At 33.0% G+C, this 15,752-nt stretch overlaps 1 protein-coding gene and 1 pseudogene across 1 annotated transcript; one reads left to right on the top strand and one right to left on the bottom strand.

Moving 5' to 3' along the window:
• Nucleotides 1–7,793: 7,793 nt before the first annotated feature.
• Nucleotides 7,794–8,625, top strand: LOC111372763. Its single transcript, XM_022995157.1, has one exon. It carries the CDS (start codon nucleotides 7,847–7,849, stop codon nucleotides 8,348–8,350), a length of 504 nt encoding a protein of 167 aa, XP_022850925.1. The 5' UTR covers nucleotides 7,794–7,846; the 3' UTR covers nucleotides 8,351–8,625.
• Nucleotides 8,626–12,319: 3,694 nt separating this feature from the next.
• Nucleotides 12,320–15,163, bottom strand: LOC111372768 (annotated as a pseudogene).
• Nucleotides 15,164–15,752: the final 589 nt, after the last annotated feature.

The raw sequence follows: 15,752 nt of genomic DNA, 5'->3' as shown, positions 1-15,752 counted from the left end.
TTAATCAAACTTGTAACTTGAATTTTGAATTATGTATACTTAAAACTTGGATTGTGTACTCTTTCCTTAAAATATAGTAAATTTTTTCATCCAATCTTTTCCCTCCATATCAATAAATACAATTCCTTATGTACTATTTTTAATACAAGTAGCACAATTCATTAAATTTTAATAATCAAGCATAAAAGTGACAAGAGGCTTGAAATTTATGAAAACATTTTTATTGGACTTCAAAGAAGAAAATAATATAATTTTATTGGCCATGAAATTCACTTTTTAGAATACAAAGAAAAGTTTACCACATAAAGCTACCATTATGAAACTGTGTGTCAACTAATGGGATAAGAGCATTTTCAAAAAACTCTCTATTTTAAAAAGTTTTGAAGTACTCCAATATGCTCTTTATATTTAACACTTAATTTTACTATTAAAAATGCTTATTATTTTTCTCTATCATTTAGTTTAACTAGCTTTTATCTAGATTATTATATTTATTTTCTAACATTGAAATACTTTGAATACATTTAATTATAGAGAGTAGAGAGTCAAATCACTCTCTAAATTAAAATGTTAATTTAAAGGATATCTTGGAGCATGATTTTAAATGTTGACTATTTAAATTAAAGAGCATTTCATCTATAATATATTAAAATATCTCATCAAACGAGAATCATTTTTTTGGACAATTCTAACCTACTATTATTTAATTATTTCAATAACACCTTATTTTTTGTCTTTCAATATGTATTTAATGTATTTAACAATTTAGTTACCATCAATGTACATGTACATTTGACGGATTCATTTCACTTGTGCGGTTTCATTAATGTATGAGTTCCCTATTATTAAATCTCAGTTAATTAACATTCAAATTCATTTAATTTGTATTAATCTTCATTTATGTATTTCAATGTTATTAAATCTAATTATAAGTTAATTTGAATTTCACATTCAAGAATGTATTTCATTATTCACATCAATGTCAAGTGAGAATGATTTTTTGAACGATTTTAACACTTTTACAAGTAAAGTATTCCAATAATACCTTACTTTTCGTTATATGTAATAAATACTACAAAATCATTGTCATTTATGTAATTTGTGTTATTAATTCTGAATTAATTAACATTTATATTAGTATAGATTCGATGAATGTTCAGTTGATGAATCTTAAATTACATGAAGTTAGAGTTATGTATTAACAATTAATTTTTGTGCAATATAAAAAATTTGCTCATTTGTAGTATTTCATTATAACAAAAAATTTGAATCCTAGAAATTGAGTTTTGATAGTGTAATTTTCTTCTCTTAAATTTCTATGCTAAACTTTATTTTCTTTAATTTATTAGAGACTCATTAAATTCTCCCACAAATTAGTATCAAATATTACTTTTTACAACACTTATAAAGTATATTAAAATAACGTGCAATGTACATTCAACTTTAACTAGAATTTAAAGAGTTTATTGGAGATATTCTAACTTATCAAAACGATGAACAAAAATATAGTAAGATGAAAATAAAAGTGAATTGACGATAAATCGTGCATATTCAGGAAGGTGAGTACTAACATGTGGTCCTCCTCCACGACCAAAAAATGTAACTAGATCGATCATATGGCGAAATTTCTTGACCTACTATCCATTTCTATTATGAGTAAATACACGAATTTAACAAGTTCTCTTAATTTCATGGTTTTGGGCCAATCGATGAAAAGCTGGATCAATCTCTGCTTCCCAATCAACTGGCCTGTAGTATCCTGTGATTGGGTCAGGCCCCCACCAAGGATTTGAAATGGGCTTGGGCCCATCAGTTTTTTGGGCTGTTTCTTTCTCTTCTCCTGCCATTTGTGGCATCGCTCTTCTTCCAACGTGGCCCGCTTGTGAAGTTGCAGCATAACTTGTCCTATTTATGAGGTAATTATACATTAAAGGAAAATGAAAATGGAAATGAACTAAGAAGTTCTAATAATTAATGAAACAAAGATATGTGGACAGTCATATTGGCACCTCAGTTTTTACGTTCGTGCATCACTTTTTATGTGCATTAAAGGTCCTAAGTTTTGTTCACTATTGTAATTAATTTTCAATTTTTTTGCTGCGTTCTTATCCTGAATCTTATGTTAAATAGTACATCTTATATCTAATAAAGACACCATCAAATAAGTCTGTTCGAAAGTCTAAAAAATATTTGCCTCCCATAGTTTTAAATAGGAAAAAAACAAAAATATAAATACAAAAGAGCGACAGAATATTCGCTTCCCATTTCAAAGCAAGCTAACACGTTATTTTGCCAACCATCATCAAGGATTAGAGGTACTAGTCAATGAAGGATTTCAACAAAAAAGTGATTACATAATTGTGACAATAAGTAAAGATTGAATCGTTAGTGCTATTAAAAATAGCGCGACAAGAAAAAGTTCGTGGTGCCAATATAACCACCCAAAATATATTTAATGCAAAGCAAAATAAATGCAATTTTATCCTTCAAACATAATTCAAGAACATATGATTGTTCTTGTTAATAGAAGATACGATGTTACTTGATAAATTTAACTAGCATATTTGATAGGACGGAATTTCGCTAAACAATATTAACGAAGAAAAAAAACATAAAAATCTCATTATTACTTTTAAAGTGTTTAAGTTTTAGCTTAGATGATTCACGAACGTGTGAATGTCCTTAGGGATAGTGGATGTGGTGTTTCTTGATAAATTACATTCACATGATTGATGTTATATCGTATAGCATTTGACCTAAAAAATATTAAATAATAAAATAAGAAACACTAAGAATTTGGACAAATTTGCTCACCTGTTGGCACTGAGGAAAAGGCCATCAATAACACAAGGGAAAACTTTATACTTAGACAGAAAAAGAGCCATTCTTATTGAGATTGATTGAAGAACAAATAATGGCGGATTTTCAAATTTACAGTGAGCACATAATGTTTTCTATTTAAAAACGAATATCATGATAGGAGAGTCTGCTATTAATAGCCTGTGAACCTGAGAAAAACAAGTTCACCCTATCATTTTTCCTTTTTTTATTTTTGCATAACATGAATCATATCTTCTAAGAAAGTAAAATAAAATTATGATGACATTAGATGATTCACGAACGTGTGAATGTCCTTAGGGATAGTGGATGTGGTGTTTCTTGATAAATTACATTCACATGATTGATGTTAGATCGTATAGCATTTGACCTAAAAAATATTAAATAATAAAATAAGAAACACTAAGAATTTGGACAAATTTGCTCACCTGTTGGCACTGAGGAAAAGGCCATCAATAACACAAGGGAAAACTTTATACTTAGACAGAAAAAGAGCCATTCTTATTGAGATTGATTGAAGAACAAATAATGGCGGATTTTCAAATTTACAGTGAGCACATAATGTTTTCTATTTAAAAACGAATATCATGATAGGAGAGTCTGCTATTAATAGCCTGTGAACCTGAGAAAAACAAGTTCACCCTATCATTTTTCCTTTTTTTATTTTTGCATAACATGAATCATATCTTCTAAGAAAGTAAAATAAAATTATGATGACATTATTAGGAATATATTATGCATCAAAAATAAATTGTCTTGGTAATATAATCGCCCACATATATATATATATATATATATATATATATAGAGGGATTGAGGTGAAATTGTATAGAACTGACTTTCTTTTGTCTAACATACGATTGGAAATAGATCAACATTGGTGGTGGGTCTAGTATTCAATTAGCATTCATTGCATATCACGTTTTCTCCTTTTAGGTCTGCTAAAGTAATTCGGGATAGGTACTGTCAATTTGGTATCAATGATTTACTAATAACTGTTTGGTTCTTTAGCATATATGGGAAGCTTGAGAAACAGTTTTTTTTCTAATAAAATTAATTATGTTACTTTTAACATAGTCTGCTATTAATAGCCTGTGAACCTGAGAAAAACAAGTTCACCCTATCATTTTTCCTTTTTTTATTTTTGCATAACATGAATTATATCTTCTAAGAAAGTAAAATAAAATTATGATGACATTATTAGAAATATATGATGCATCAAAAATAAATTGTCTTGGTAATATAATCGCCCATATATATATATATATATATATAGAGGGATTGATGTGAAATTATATAGAAATGACTTTCTTTTGTCTAACATACGATTGGAAATAGATCAACATTGGTGGTGGGTCTAGTATTCAATTAGCATTCATTGCATATCACGTTTTCTCCTTTTAGGTCTGCTAAAGTAATTCGGGATAGATACTGTCAATTTGGTATCAATAATTTACTAATAACTGTTTGGTTCTTTAGCATATATGGGAAGCTTGAGAAACAGTTTTTTTCTAATAAAATTAATTATGTTACTTTTAACATTTTTTCCCTGATAAAACTAATTATTTCATACAGAAAATGTTTACAAATCCATTAATTTCAATAGTGATAATATATCATTTTGCAATGTTACGAAAATAGTTGCACAATCAATCTCCAAACATGAATGAAAGACGTAGAAAGAAGTATGGTCGTGTTAGAAACATTTCTGAAAATCTTGTTAATAAATGGATTTAGAAACCTTTTTAACTGAGATTTATCAACAATTTTCACCTTGCTCTGTCTTGTTGAAGGAAATATATCGACATTTTTACCTTGCTTCTCTATGATATGCATGCATTTAGTGGTGAAATCGGGATTGAAGTTCAACTATGACGGACCTTGATTGTTGATCAATGATCATTAATCGTCGACAATCAACAACTGTAATAGTGATGTTGCTTATTAAAATCCTAAATCACAAATCAAAACTTATAAATGATAAATTATAACTCATAACTCATATAACATAAACTATTTATCATAAATCACAATTCTCATTTCTCTGTCAATTAACTCATAAATAATAAAGAAAAAAGTGAATTATATGAAGTGTGAATACAAATGACAAAACACAGAAAAAAAGAGAAGGAGAAAGGCACTCACATGAGGTTCGACTGTCCGATAGTTTGTTGACGACGACTCATCATCGTCGCCCATCGACAGCAATTACTTGAGTATTACTTCACCTCTCAAATCGCAAGCAGGATGTGGAGAATGAGGGTTTGAGTGACTGAGTACTGCTTCACTTCCATTTGGTGTAGTATAACATATATGAATTATGATATAGGAAAAATTTCATCTCTAAGAGATTAACTATGACTCATTTCAAAACTAAGAGACAAAATTTAAAATTTCAAAAATCAGATATTATTAAATTTTAATTATAAAATAATTAATTAAATATATTAAGATCACAATTTTATATAATTTGGTCACAAATTATCGAATTAATTGATTACAAATTATTTTTCAGTCACAAAACAAAAATTTTGTTATTCACAAATTATTTCACGATTATAGATCAAAAAAATTATATGTCACAATTTATTCATCGATCACAATAAAAAATTTTATAGCTCACAATTTATTTATTGGTCGCAAATCACAAGTTTTATAAGGTACAATTCTAAATTTTACATCACATATTATTTAGGAAAAATTGCAACAGTGGTCCCTAAACTTTTTATTTTTTTTATAGATTTTACCTTAACCTTCATTTTATGCCAATGGAGGTTCCTAACTTTTCAAAAATATACACCTAAGGTCTATTTGGTCGAAAATCATCCAAAATATCGTCAGTTGACCGGAAAAATTAAGGAATCAACAAAATCGTTGCGGTAGCGAATGGTTCAATGAATTTTCCGGTCAATTGAAGGTGTTTTGGATGGTTTCCTTCCAAATGGGCCTCAGGTGCATATTTATGAAATGCTATGGACCTTCGTTGACACAAAATAAAGGTTATGGTAAAGTTTGCAAAAAATGAAAAGGTTAAGGACCGCTACTACAATATTTCCCTATTATTTATTGATCACAATTTATCGATCACATGTTATTTTTTGTCACAAAATATCTAATTTATTGGTTATAATCTCAAATAATTTGTCACAAACACGCTTAATCCCAGCACTTACCCTACCCAACCTCAATCTATAATGCCACCAACCAAAAGTAGCTTCGCACCACCGCCACCATTAGTGCCACCATCACTATCGTTGTCGCCACCTCCAACAAACTTTTGTTTTCAACTTCAAAACCACCACCTCACCAGCATAACCACCAACAAAATATTGAATTTCGAAAAGGGAAAAAAATAGTAAAATACTAATTTCAAAAAAATATGAGTGATCGAAATTCAAATTTATAGTGAAAATATATCAAATTTTCTTGATTTCATACGGTATGTCAATTTCTTCAATTTTGATTCTACGGAGTGATATTTCATTTATTGTGAGTTACTACTATGAAAGATTGTATGTTAAACCGAAAACATGTTTATACATATACTGTGATTTGTGATATCAAACACATATCGAAAGAACTTACTGGAGGAGTAAAACATATATATAAACTTGCCCTATTCTATATTCTCTCTTTCCAACTTCTACACCTATTTAATTGAAATGATAGCGTTAGTCATACTACAACGGATGTCAATTTATCACTATGCTATGTCTTAAAAGTATTTAAAAAACGTGTTTTAACATTTTAATTTAATGACATTGTCATAACCTTTGTGTTAGTACTGTCAACTAGGGGGTGATGATGATCAAATGTAGAAGATTGGTGAAATTTGAAACAAAATAAAAGTTTAGCAATTCAATTGAAATAAATATAAGCTTATTTGGCCAGATTGATTAATCAGACCACGATGCTTTTCAAAGTCAAAATCATCAAATGTAGAAATATAATCACTAATTTGTGAAAGAAAAATGTCAATGGACAACTGCATTCATATTTCTCCATAATCTACTCATCTTGCATATAATTGAACAGGATTTGGGGTCAGGTTTTTGACAGATGTTGCATTGACAGTACCTGTGGCTCCTTCTTTTTTTTTTTTTTTTTTTAATTCAAACTTTTCAATGAAAATGTTGACAGGTTTTCTCCTGATTTTAAATCCTGTCATCCACCGTCTATGTTGGGAAGTTATATAATATCGGTGTCCCTCATGGCACATCTAAATTGGCGGAACAATCACATTGGGGGGTTCTGGAACTAAGCGTGGGGAGTTTGATTCCTGATGGGAACCTTTGATCCAATAAAAGAGGAATTATTGGTGGATTAATCACCATGGAGGAGGCTTCCTTTGGGGGAAGGAGTAAAAGTCATGTGGGAACTTGGGAACCAACAAGGGCACATCCTGCGATTTACCTCCCTGAGCAGTTGAGGGGCAGGAGGTTCAGGGACGAGGATATAGTCTGGCGCAAGTTGGGACACCTCGTTAAAAAAAAAAAAAAAAAGTTATATAATATCGGCTCCCACATCATCACACGGCTAGAAACCTTAAATGACCCTTTTGCCCTTGCCAAGAAAGAAATTACCTTGACAGACCTGACCTGTAATTATGGCAAGAAAAATCACCTTATCTCTGCAAAAACAATGTTATTTCAAGTGGTAAATTGTTGGGTGGTAATGTTCTAAGTGGTATCGGGATAGACTGCAAGCTTTTCAACTTTTTAGAAAAATTAAATATAAATCGAATCGTAAAAGAACTTCTTCTAATCTCAGCTGAGCAAAATGAGTTCGGCTCGGGCCATAAGCTCATTGGAAAATAAGCTGAACTGCCTACCGATCGAGCCCTTATGAGCCAGATAATCAACGAATCAATTACCAACCAAATTTCGAGTGTTATATATGAATAGAAATCACAAAGTTGTTTTCGTACTCCTTCACCCACCCACCCACGGAATCCTTGGTTGAAAAGAAAATTATTATTTTTGAAGCAGGCGCGTCCCAAGGGCATCTCATGTCTACTCATTTACCCTACCAAAAGACGGACCAAAACCAACAAAAAAAAGCTCAAGTCAAGAACCAAAAGCAAAGTCTCAAGTCCCCCACAGAAACAAGATCAAGAAAATCACACCCACAAACAATTCACGACCACCACAAAATGATAGAAGACCGCCGTGCCCGGCCTCCCCATGCCGCCATCTTGGCGGTGGTGGTGGTTTTAGTCATGGTAGTGCCGACATTACTCGGCGACCAAGGTGAAGCCCTTACCGAGTTCATCGCAGAGATGCTCAGCCCGGTTGGGCTCCTCCTCCTCCCCATAATCCTCCTCCTCATCATCCGATTCCTCTCCTCCGACAGTGGCTCATTCGTCTCGAGCATCTTCTCCACCGGAGAACCCAATACCATCCACCGTGTCAGTGGCTCGCCGGTCGGAGTTGCACTTGTTCTTGTACTCGTCTTATTCCTCCTTTATAACCGTGTATCAATCTTTGGAGGTGATGATGATTCAGGAGATTAAGCTCAAAAACATAAACTATTATACATGCGTATATGTGGATGTGAATATTGTATTGTTTTACTTGTACGGTATTATGATCTTGCTTAAAATTTGCTTTTCTGTAATAATCTTATTCTTGATAATAATTGAGATATCTTTGATGGGATTACTTCATTTTCAGGGATCTTTAATATGTGTAGAAGTAAATAGTGAGCATATTTTGTACCAACGTAGGGTATGAGTTTGTATGAACATGGAGGAGACTACTACTTGACAGAAGTATCCTTTTGTTGACACTCTTTGTAGGATATTTTGAGGGTATTCTTGTCAATTTCCTATCTTTCTCCTTGGTTTGTCTAATGGAGTCGGCTGGGTGAAACTTGATTACAGCCCATGGGACTTTTCTTTTTACATTTTTACCCTCCGTTCACGATTAAGCTGGCTTCGAGAACTCTATATTGGCTAATAATGAATAAGGATATTATTGTCATTTTGAGTTTTCGGTTGGTTGTCATCTCCCGTTCCGGCCATTGACATGGTGGCAATGTGTTTTTATTCTTCCCCCATAATAAATTTAACATTGATTGCATCACTTGGTTCATTTCAACGAATAGTTATAGGACATCATTTAAATAATTGTTAACATGTCATTAGGACCTTATTTTTTAATATCTTATTGCGAATTACAGTAGAAAAAAACAACAAGCTTTATTTTAATTAATCTATCATCATTTTGATTCGTTACTTAACAGCTATAGTAGACCTTGTTAGTTTTGATATACATCGATTTTATGTTTTAACTTATTTTAGTTGGGTTATGCTGCAAAAGGGGTAGGGATTAGATCCAGGACCAAGGTCTGAATTTTTAAAATTCAAATCCAGGGCCAAGGTGATCTAGTCCAGGATAAAATAGCAAAATCCATTTTAGTTTTTGATGATGGTGTCACTATTGTTACCATCCAATATATGAATATTTTAAAGAAATTGTGGTACGAACATGTTAGGTGGGCATGGAAAATGGACAAGTTAACAAAATAAAATAGGGTAATTAGCACAAAACGTCCCTAACTTTCGAGTGTATTGTGAAAAATATACATACCTTTCATTTTTTCACATTTTTGCCCCTATTTCCACCTTTCTTTGCGTCGAATGTCATTTTCACTTTTTTTTTGTGCAAAATGACAAATATGCCCTCCTATTTAAATAAAAAGAAAAAAGAAAGGAAAAGAAAAAAATGCAACTCTAGGGGAAACTTCTAAAAAAGTGCAAATACCCCCCACTCAAAACTTTACCTTCTTCCCACACCTCACCCTTTGTGATGGCAATGGGGCGGGTTCGGGGCGGGGCGGGGCAATTTTCTTGTCCTGTTTAATTTTTTTTTTAATTGCGAGTTTAATAAAATACGGATAACATTCAAGTTGAACTTTTAATAAAGAATGCCCTTACTTTATGTAAATTTAAGTTTTTGTTTTGAGATAAAATTACTTATAATGTAAAATGATTTTTAGAGAATGTGTAAATAAAAAGTATGAAAAAATGATAGGTCTACATATAAATTATGTTATTAAAAAAATTGTGATAGAAAATAAATTAAAATAAAAAGCGATTTTGAAATATGTTGCATAGATGAACTCTATAATTAAAAAAAAAAAAAAATCACGGGGACGCCCCGCGACGGGGCGACCATTTATGCCCCGCCCCGCGCCGCGACGGGACGGGTTTTTTTGCCCCATTCGGGCAGAGTAAATTGCCATCACTACTCACCCCCACGCCACCGCTACTTCCCAGTCATTTTCAGCCACCTTTCGCTCAACTTGGCCGCCGGACCAATATACCAACTTGAAACCCTTACTTCCTTCTTCACAACCCACCCAATCGCTAGCCAAAAAATCTAAAGGAATTGGCCGAAAAATTGCGCCAAAATAAGCTGCTCACGCAACATGAAACGGCAAAAAATGGAGGCTGAAAACTCCATTTCCGACGACACCCTTGGGACACCCATCCTCCAGGTCGATTATGCTTCTCATTGCGCTCCTATAGATGTCTTCATATCATCAAACAAAGCTAAAAATCAAAATCTACAGCTAGAAAATTGGAGTTCGCATTCGGCCGATAGTTCTTGAGTTCAATCTTGAAAATTGATCGTTTAGTTGATGAATTGATGCAATTGATGGAGGACCCATAGTTGTGACAACATTAATTGACGATTACATGCTAGAATTGGTGGATTGAAGCCCTGTAACATGATCAATCGAAAGGGGATCGACCGAGTTTCTTTGTATACAAACTATCAAGAGTGGTTCTACAATTTCTGGTTAAAATTGACGATGACTCGTAGGTTCATTACGTTCTCCTTAAAGAGGTGGTGCTAGGATGGGTGGTCCGCCGTCGTCGATCATGACGTCGGCATCGAAAAATGGAGTTGAATTTGTCGATTTTGCTATTGAAGTTGCGTGGACAACCTATTTTGGCGCAATTTTTCGATCAATTCCTTTAGATTTGCAGCAAGTGGTTGGGTGGTTGTGAGGAGGGAAGTGAGGGCTTCAAGTTGGTATGTTGGTCCGACAATCAAGCTGACCAGAAGGTGACTGAAAATGGCCGACAAGTGGCGGTGGCCTGGGGGTGAGGTGTGGGAAGAAGGTGAAGTTATGGCGAGTATTTGACCTTTTTTAGAAGTTTCGCCTATAATTGCAATTTTTTCTTTTCTTTTATTTAAATAAGAAGGTATATTGATTATTTTACACCAAAAAACAGTGAAAAAGACGTTCGACGCAAAGAAAAGTGGAAATAAGGGTAAAATGTCAAAAAATGAAAGGTATGAACGCTTTTTACAATACAAATAAAAGGTATGGACGTTTAGTACCAATTACCTAATAAAATAAATTTATATTTCTTCTTATTTTTAATGGACATCCCTCAAAATTTTATTTTTATAAAATAAAAATTATAAAAATAGAATCAAACATGGACAAGTCAAGTACTGAGTGGTAGTCAATCCTAGGATTCCCCAAATTGCAAAAGACCACGCCTTAGCACGTGACTAGCTCGTTTTCACGTAAGATCAAGAGCTTAAATGAATTATAAAGTGACTGATCTTTACTTTTTTACTTTGAATAATGCACTAGGGTCCCCTAGTTGCTAGTAAAATTGGGAAAGTTTAACCTTTAGCCCCCGCTTGATGCTCGTTTAAAAGAATTTTAGGCTAAATAAATTTTAGAATAATAATTTTTTAGAAAATATATGATTAAAAAGCAAGAAAAAGTTTCTGGTTCATATGTAAAATATTTTTTTTTATGAAAATATGTAATTGAAAATAAATTTCTGAAAAATGGTAGACAAATATGGACTTAGTTGTCCAATAAATATTAAAATCAATTTTAGTTTATTAGATAATTAAATATGTACTGCAATCTATATTTCTTTCCTCATTTGAACTTGACAATAGATGTATTTTATTTAAATTCTTAATAAACATTTTAAATATCTTGCATTTGAAAACTGCAAGTCCTCCAAAATTTGAAATAGCGACATTGAAAAAATTGTCATTATTTTGTTGAAGTAACTCCCATATAATAAATGAATGTATATTTTAGTCTATATAATCATTATAGTACTCGATAACTTCTTTATTTATATTTTATAACCATTCCCCTCTTTAATTCTTTTTAAAAGTGTACTTACATTCTCGTCTCAACTTTTACTTTTTGCACCAAAATTTAATTGTATTTAAGGTCACAATAGTTGCTCATTATAACATTTATGTTCTCAAAATTTTCATGCGTTCGTATATCGTCAAGTTTTCATTAATAAAAAATAATGATTAAAATTTGACCCGGAGAAAGTTAGAGACATAAAGTGCAATGAAAAAATTTAAAGATTTTAAGTACAATTAAAGTATTATGCAACAAATAAAATTTAGAGATAGTAACATCCAAATGCCATTGAGAAAAAATATAATACTTTCTATTTATTAATTAAAACTAGTTTGTTCTATTCCACAATAAGATAAGGATGAGTTTTACCTACATAAAAGGGGTGGGCTCCATGTGAGGGGTGTGGACACCCCTATATACCCAAATTATGTACATAAAGCACAACCCGATAAAAACAATACTTAAAAACTTTGTCCACACACAATATTTTACATATGCATACTAGTGAAAAAATTTCGACTTAAAATTATTATTTAATTTTTTTAATTAACTATATTTTGTGTACTTTAATGATTTTGCTATGCTATATATTTCTGACAAAGTTGTTCATCTTTACGAAGTCATTTTAGGCAATATTAACTTTATTTTAAATAAATATGACTCAAAAAGTGATCAGGAAATAAAAATATTACTCAAAACTAAAATTATGAGAGATTAATATTATTTTTTAAATAATAGATTTCTAATATTATCGTAAAGTTCAAGAAATGTCCATGATATAACCTCGTATGTCAGTAATTTATCATCCGTGCCCAAATCAACAACTTTAACAATATATACTGTCACAATAACACTTCCTTTGAATGGGACAGGGATCAAAACTTTACCCTGCCACTGAAATCTAAGGTCACTTGGGTAAACATTTGGTGAAGCAACCACATAATCATAAACTGAAGAAATCTTTCTTGTCAAAACATAATAATGGTTCAGTCTCAGCTCTTAAAATGACAAAGGCCAGGGCTAGTCCCGTGGTGCCGCCAATGAGGCCTGCCCTCAGGCCCAAAACCACAGGGAGCCTCATTTTTTGGCCCAGATTTTTTTTTTTTTTTTTTTTAAATGAGGTAAAAGGGCGGTGTTGGATGTTGCTCTGAAAAGGGCCGCTAATACGACATCGTTAGGGTACGTCAAGAATCGTATGAAGGTTGTGATTGATCAATAAAGGATTCGTCACTCTTAGATAGTAGGAGATTATGATCTGCGTTTCATTCAATTAAGTCAATGATGAAATCCTTGGCCAAGGTGTACTCATAAGTCGAAAAGGAGTTTTCGATTTATATTGACTTAATAGTGGAGTGAAAGATATGATCGATGATCGAGATTGACACAATTCCATATCTCGTAATTGATCGGATCATATTGACGAAGGGATTATAGTTTCACGGTAAACGAACGAATTTGGTTTTGTCATACCACGTGACATTTCCCGTCACATGTATTGCCCTGACACATTGCTAGATGTCAATCAGGGACGGCGAATGTGAATTGACGATAAATTAAAAGGAGTGTTTTAATTTATCAATTTTGATTAGATCAAAATAATATTTCACGTCGTTAGGCATCGTGGTCGGGAACCTAATGGGTCACACACAAAAGAGAATTAGAAGATTGCAAATTGCCAATTGATTAATTTAACAATCGTTGGATAAATTAATTAATTGGATTTGTTATTTATATTTTCGAATTAATTAATTGGATTAATTAATTCACGGACCGGGTTTAATTAATTGGATTAATTAATTATTGGGCCGGACCGGGCCGAGCCTATTTGGGTTTATATAAATACATAACTAGGGTTTGAGGTCCATTAAGGTTTTCATTATTCTTGCTAGCACAAGAGAAAACCCTAGAGGCTGCAATCTTATTCTCTGTGTGGATCACCGTTGGAGGCTGGACAATTGGACAGCTGTGGTGGCGAATCAAGGTTGATGGAACGAAAAGAAAAGCAAAAAGATTGCAGATCTGGAAAAGGTACAATCTTATCACAATTCCTAACCAAACACAATGAGATCTATTGGATGGGAATCGAAATAATTTAATTTTCCGCTGTGCATGTATAAGTAGATTCCCAACAATCTCGACCACGGCTTCCTTGCGGATAATTTTTATCAAATTCGGGTGATTTCACAAAAAACTCCAGTCCATGTTTCTCTGTTGTCTTCTTAAACTGGTAGGAAGAGTTTCTCAGCAAAGAATACTCAGGCTCTGAGAAAGGAAGATAAGCAAGCAAGATGATTACCAAAAATGGCAGCAATTGAAGAAGCAACATCAGATTATGTCCATTACTACCCAAATCTTCCCTCTGATGTCCACCCGTATTGGCAGTTCTAGTCCTGCAAACATTAGAATTCCTGAACACGTCATGCTGACCAAAGAATGCCCTGAATATCTCATCAGGATCAAATTCGTCAGCGAACAAGTCATTCCCAGTTCTCCTCTACCTTCGCCTAACGTTATACTGCTGATTATGCTCAAATTATTCGACTAAACCAGTGTGATCATACTGCCTCCTGGAATCATAGTCGCTCAAACACTTGAATGCTTTGCTGACTTTCTTAAATGCTTCCTCAGATCCTGGAGCCTTGTTTTTATCTGGATGGACTTTCAAGAATAACTTGTGGTATGCCTTCCTAATATTTTCCACAGAACAAATCTTCTCCACACCTAGAACTGCATAGTAGTCCTTCTTAGTTTTAATCTGTCTAATCAATTGTACATGCTCCTCCGTGTAATTCCTCTCCCCATTTTGAGCCTCATCGCTATTAACCCGTCCATCTTTCACCCCATTAACATTATTTCCCTCATTAGATGGACCAGGTGTCGATGAAGAATCCAGATTTTCACACATGGCCAGAAGATCATCAACAGGTAATTTGTGATTAAGACGACGAGCTATTCCAATAAATTTTAGGGCTCTTTGTTTATTGCCCAATCCAATTGCCTTCTTGGCAATATTAATGCACCTTAATGCCTCATCCTTGTTACCATCCATAATGATTTCCACTTTCAAATCACTACGCAGCTTAAAAATCGACCGATGTTTCCTAAAAATTCAACCTAATATTCAGAATCTGTAAATATTAAACACCCCCACAAGATCATAATTTCAACTAACACAAGAGATAATGATCTGATTTTCCGAGCATAACTATATTAAAAAACAAATAGAGTCGTTAAGTTCAACAAATAGACAGTACCAAAATGAACTATAAACAGAGAGTTTGAGGATAAAGAATCAGAGGAAATGGTGGGCAATGGCTGCCCCACCCGGTATATTTATCAAAATAGCCTTTGACCAAGTTTTTTTTAAAAAAAAAAAAAAAGAGGGAAAATGTTATTATTTGTGTAGGGTCGAAAATATCCCCATCAAGGAAAGAAGAGGAGAAAATAGAGAGAAAAAAAAAAAAGAAAAAATCTGCCGGACCGTCGACGTCGCCTACGGACTGCCCGGACCTCACCAACTTCGACTAAGACCAGAGCCACCTCGATTCGCCGGAGACTGTCATTTTCTGGAAGGTTAGACATGTTTTCTATAAATAACTACTACGAATTTGTGAAAGTTTGAATGTTTAGGATATGAATATGGATTAAATTCATGTTTTTATGGTTAAAATGTAAGAAAATATCGAATTTGAGGTTAAAATGTTGAAAAAGAGTGAAAAAAAGGGATGGAGCTCGCCGGAAATGGAGTTTTCCGGCGGCTTCGTCGCTGC

The sequence above is a fragment of the Olea europaea genome, unplaced genomic scaffold (assembly GCF_002742605.1).
Source record: "Olea europaea var. sylvestris unplaced genomic scaffold, O_europaea_v1 scaffold1024, whole genome shotgun sequence".
Classification (NCBI taxonomy): domain Eukaryota; kingdom Viridiplantae; phylum Streptophyta; class Magnoliopsida; order Lamiales; family Oleaceae; genus Olea; species Olea europaea.
Note: the sequence above shows the minus strand (reverse complement) of the source record. Positions and strands in the feature narration are given on the sequence as shown.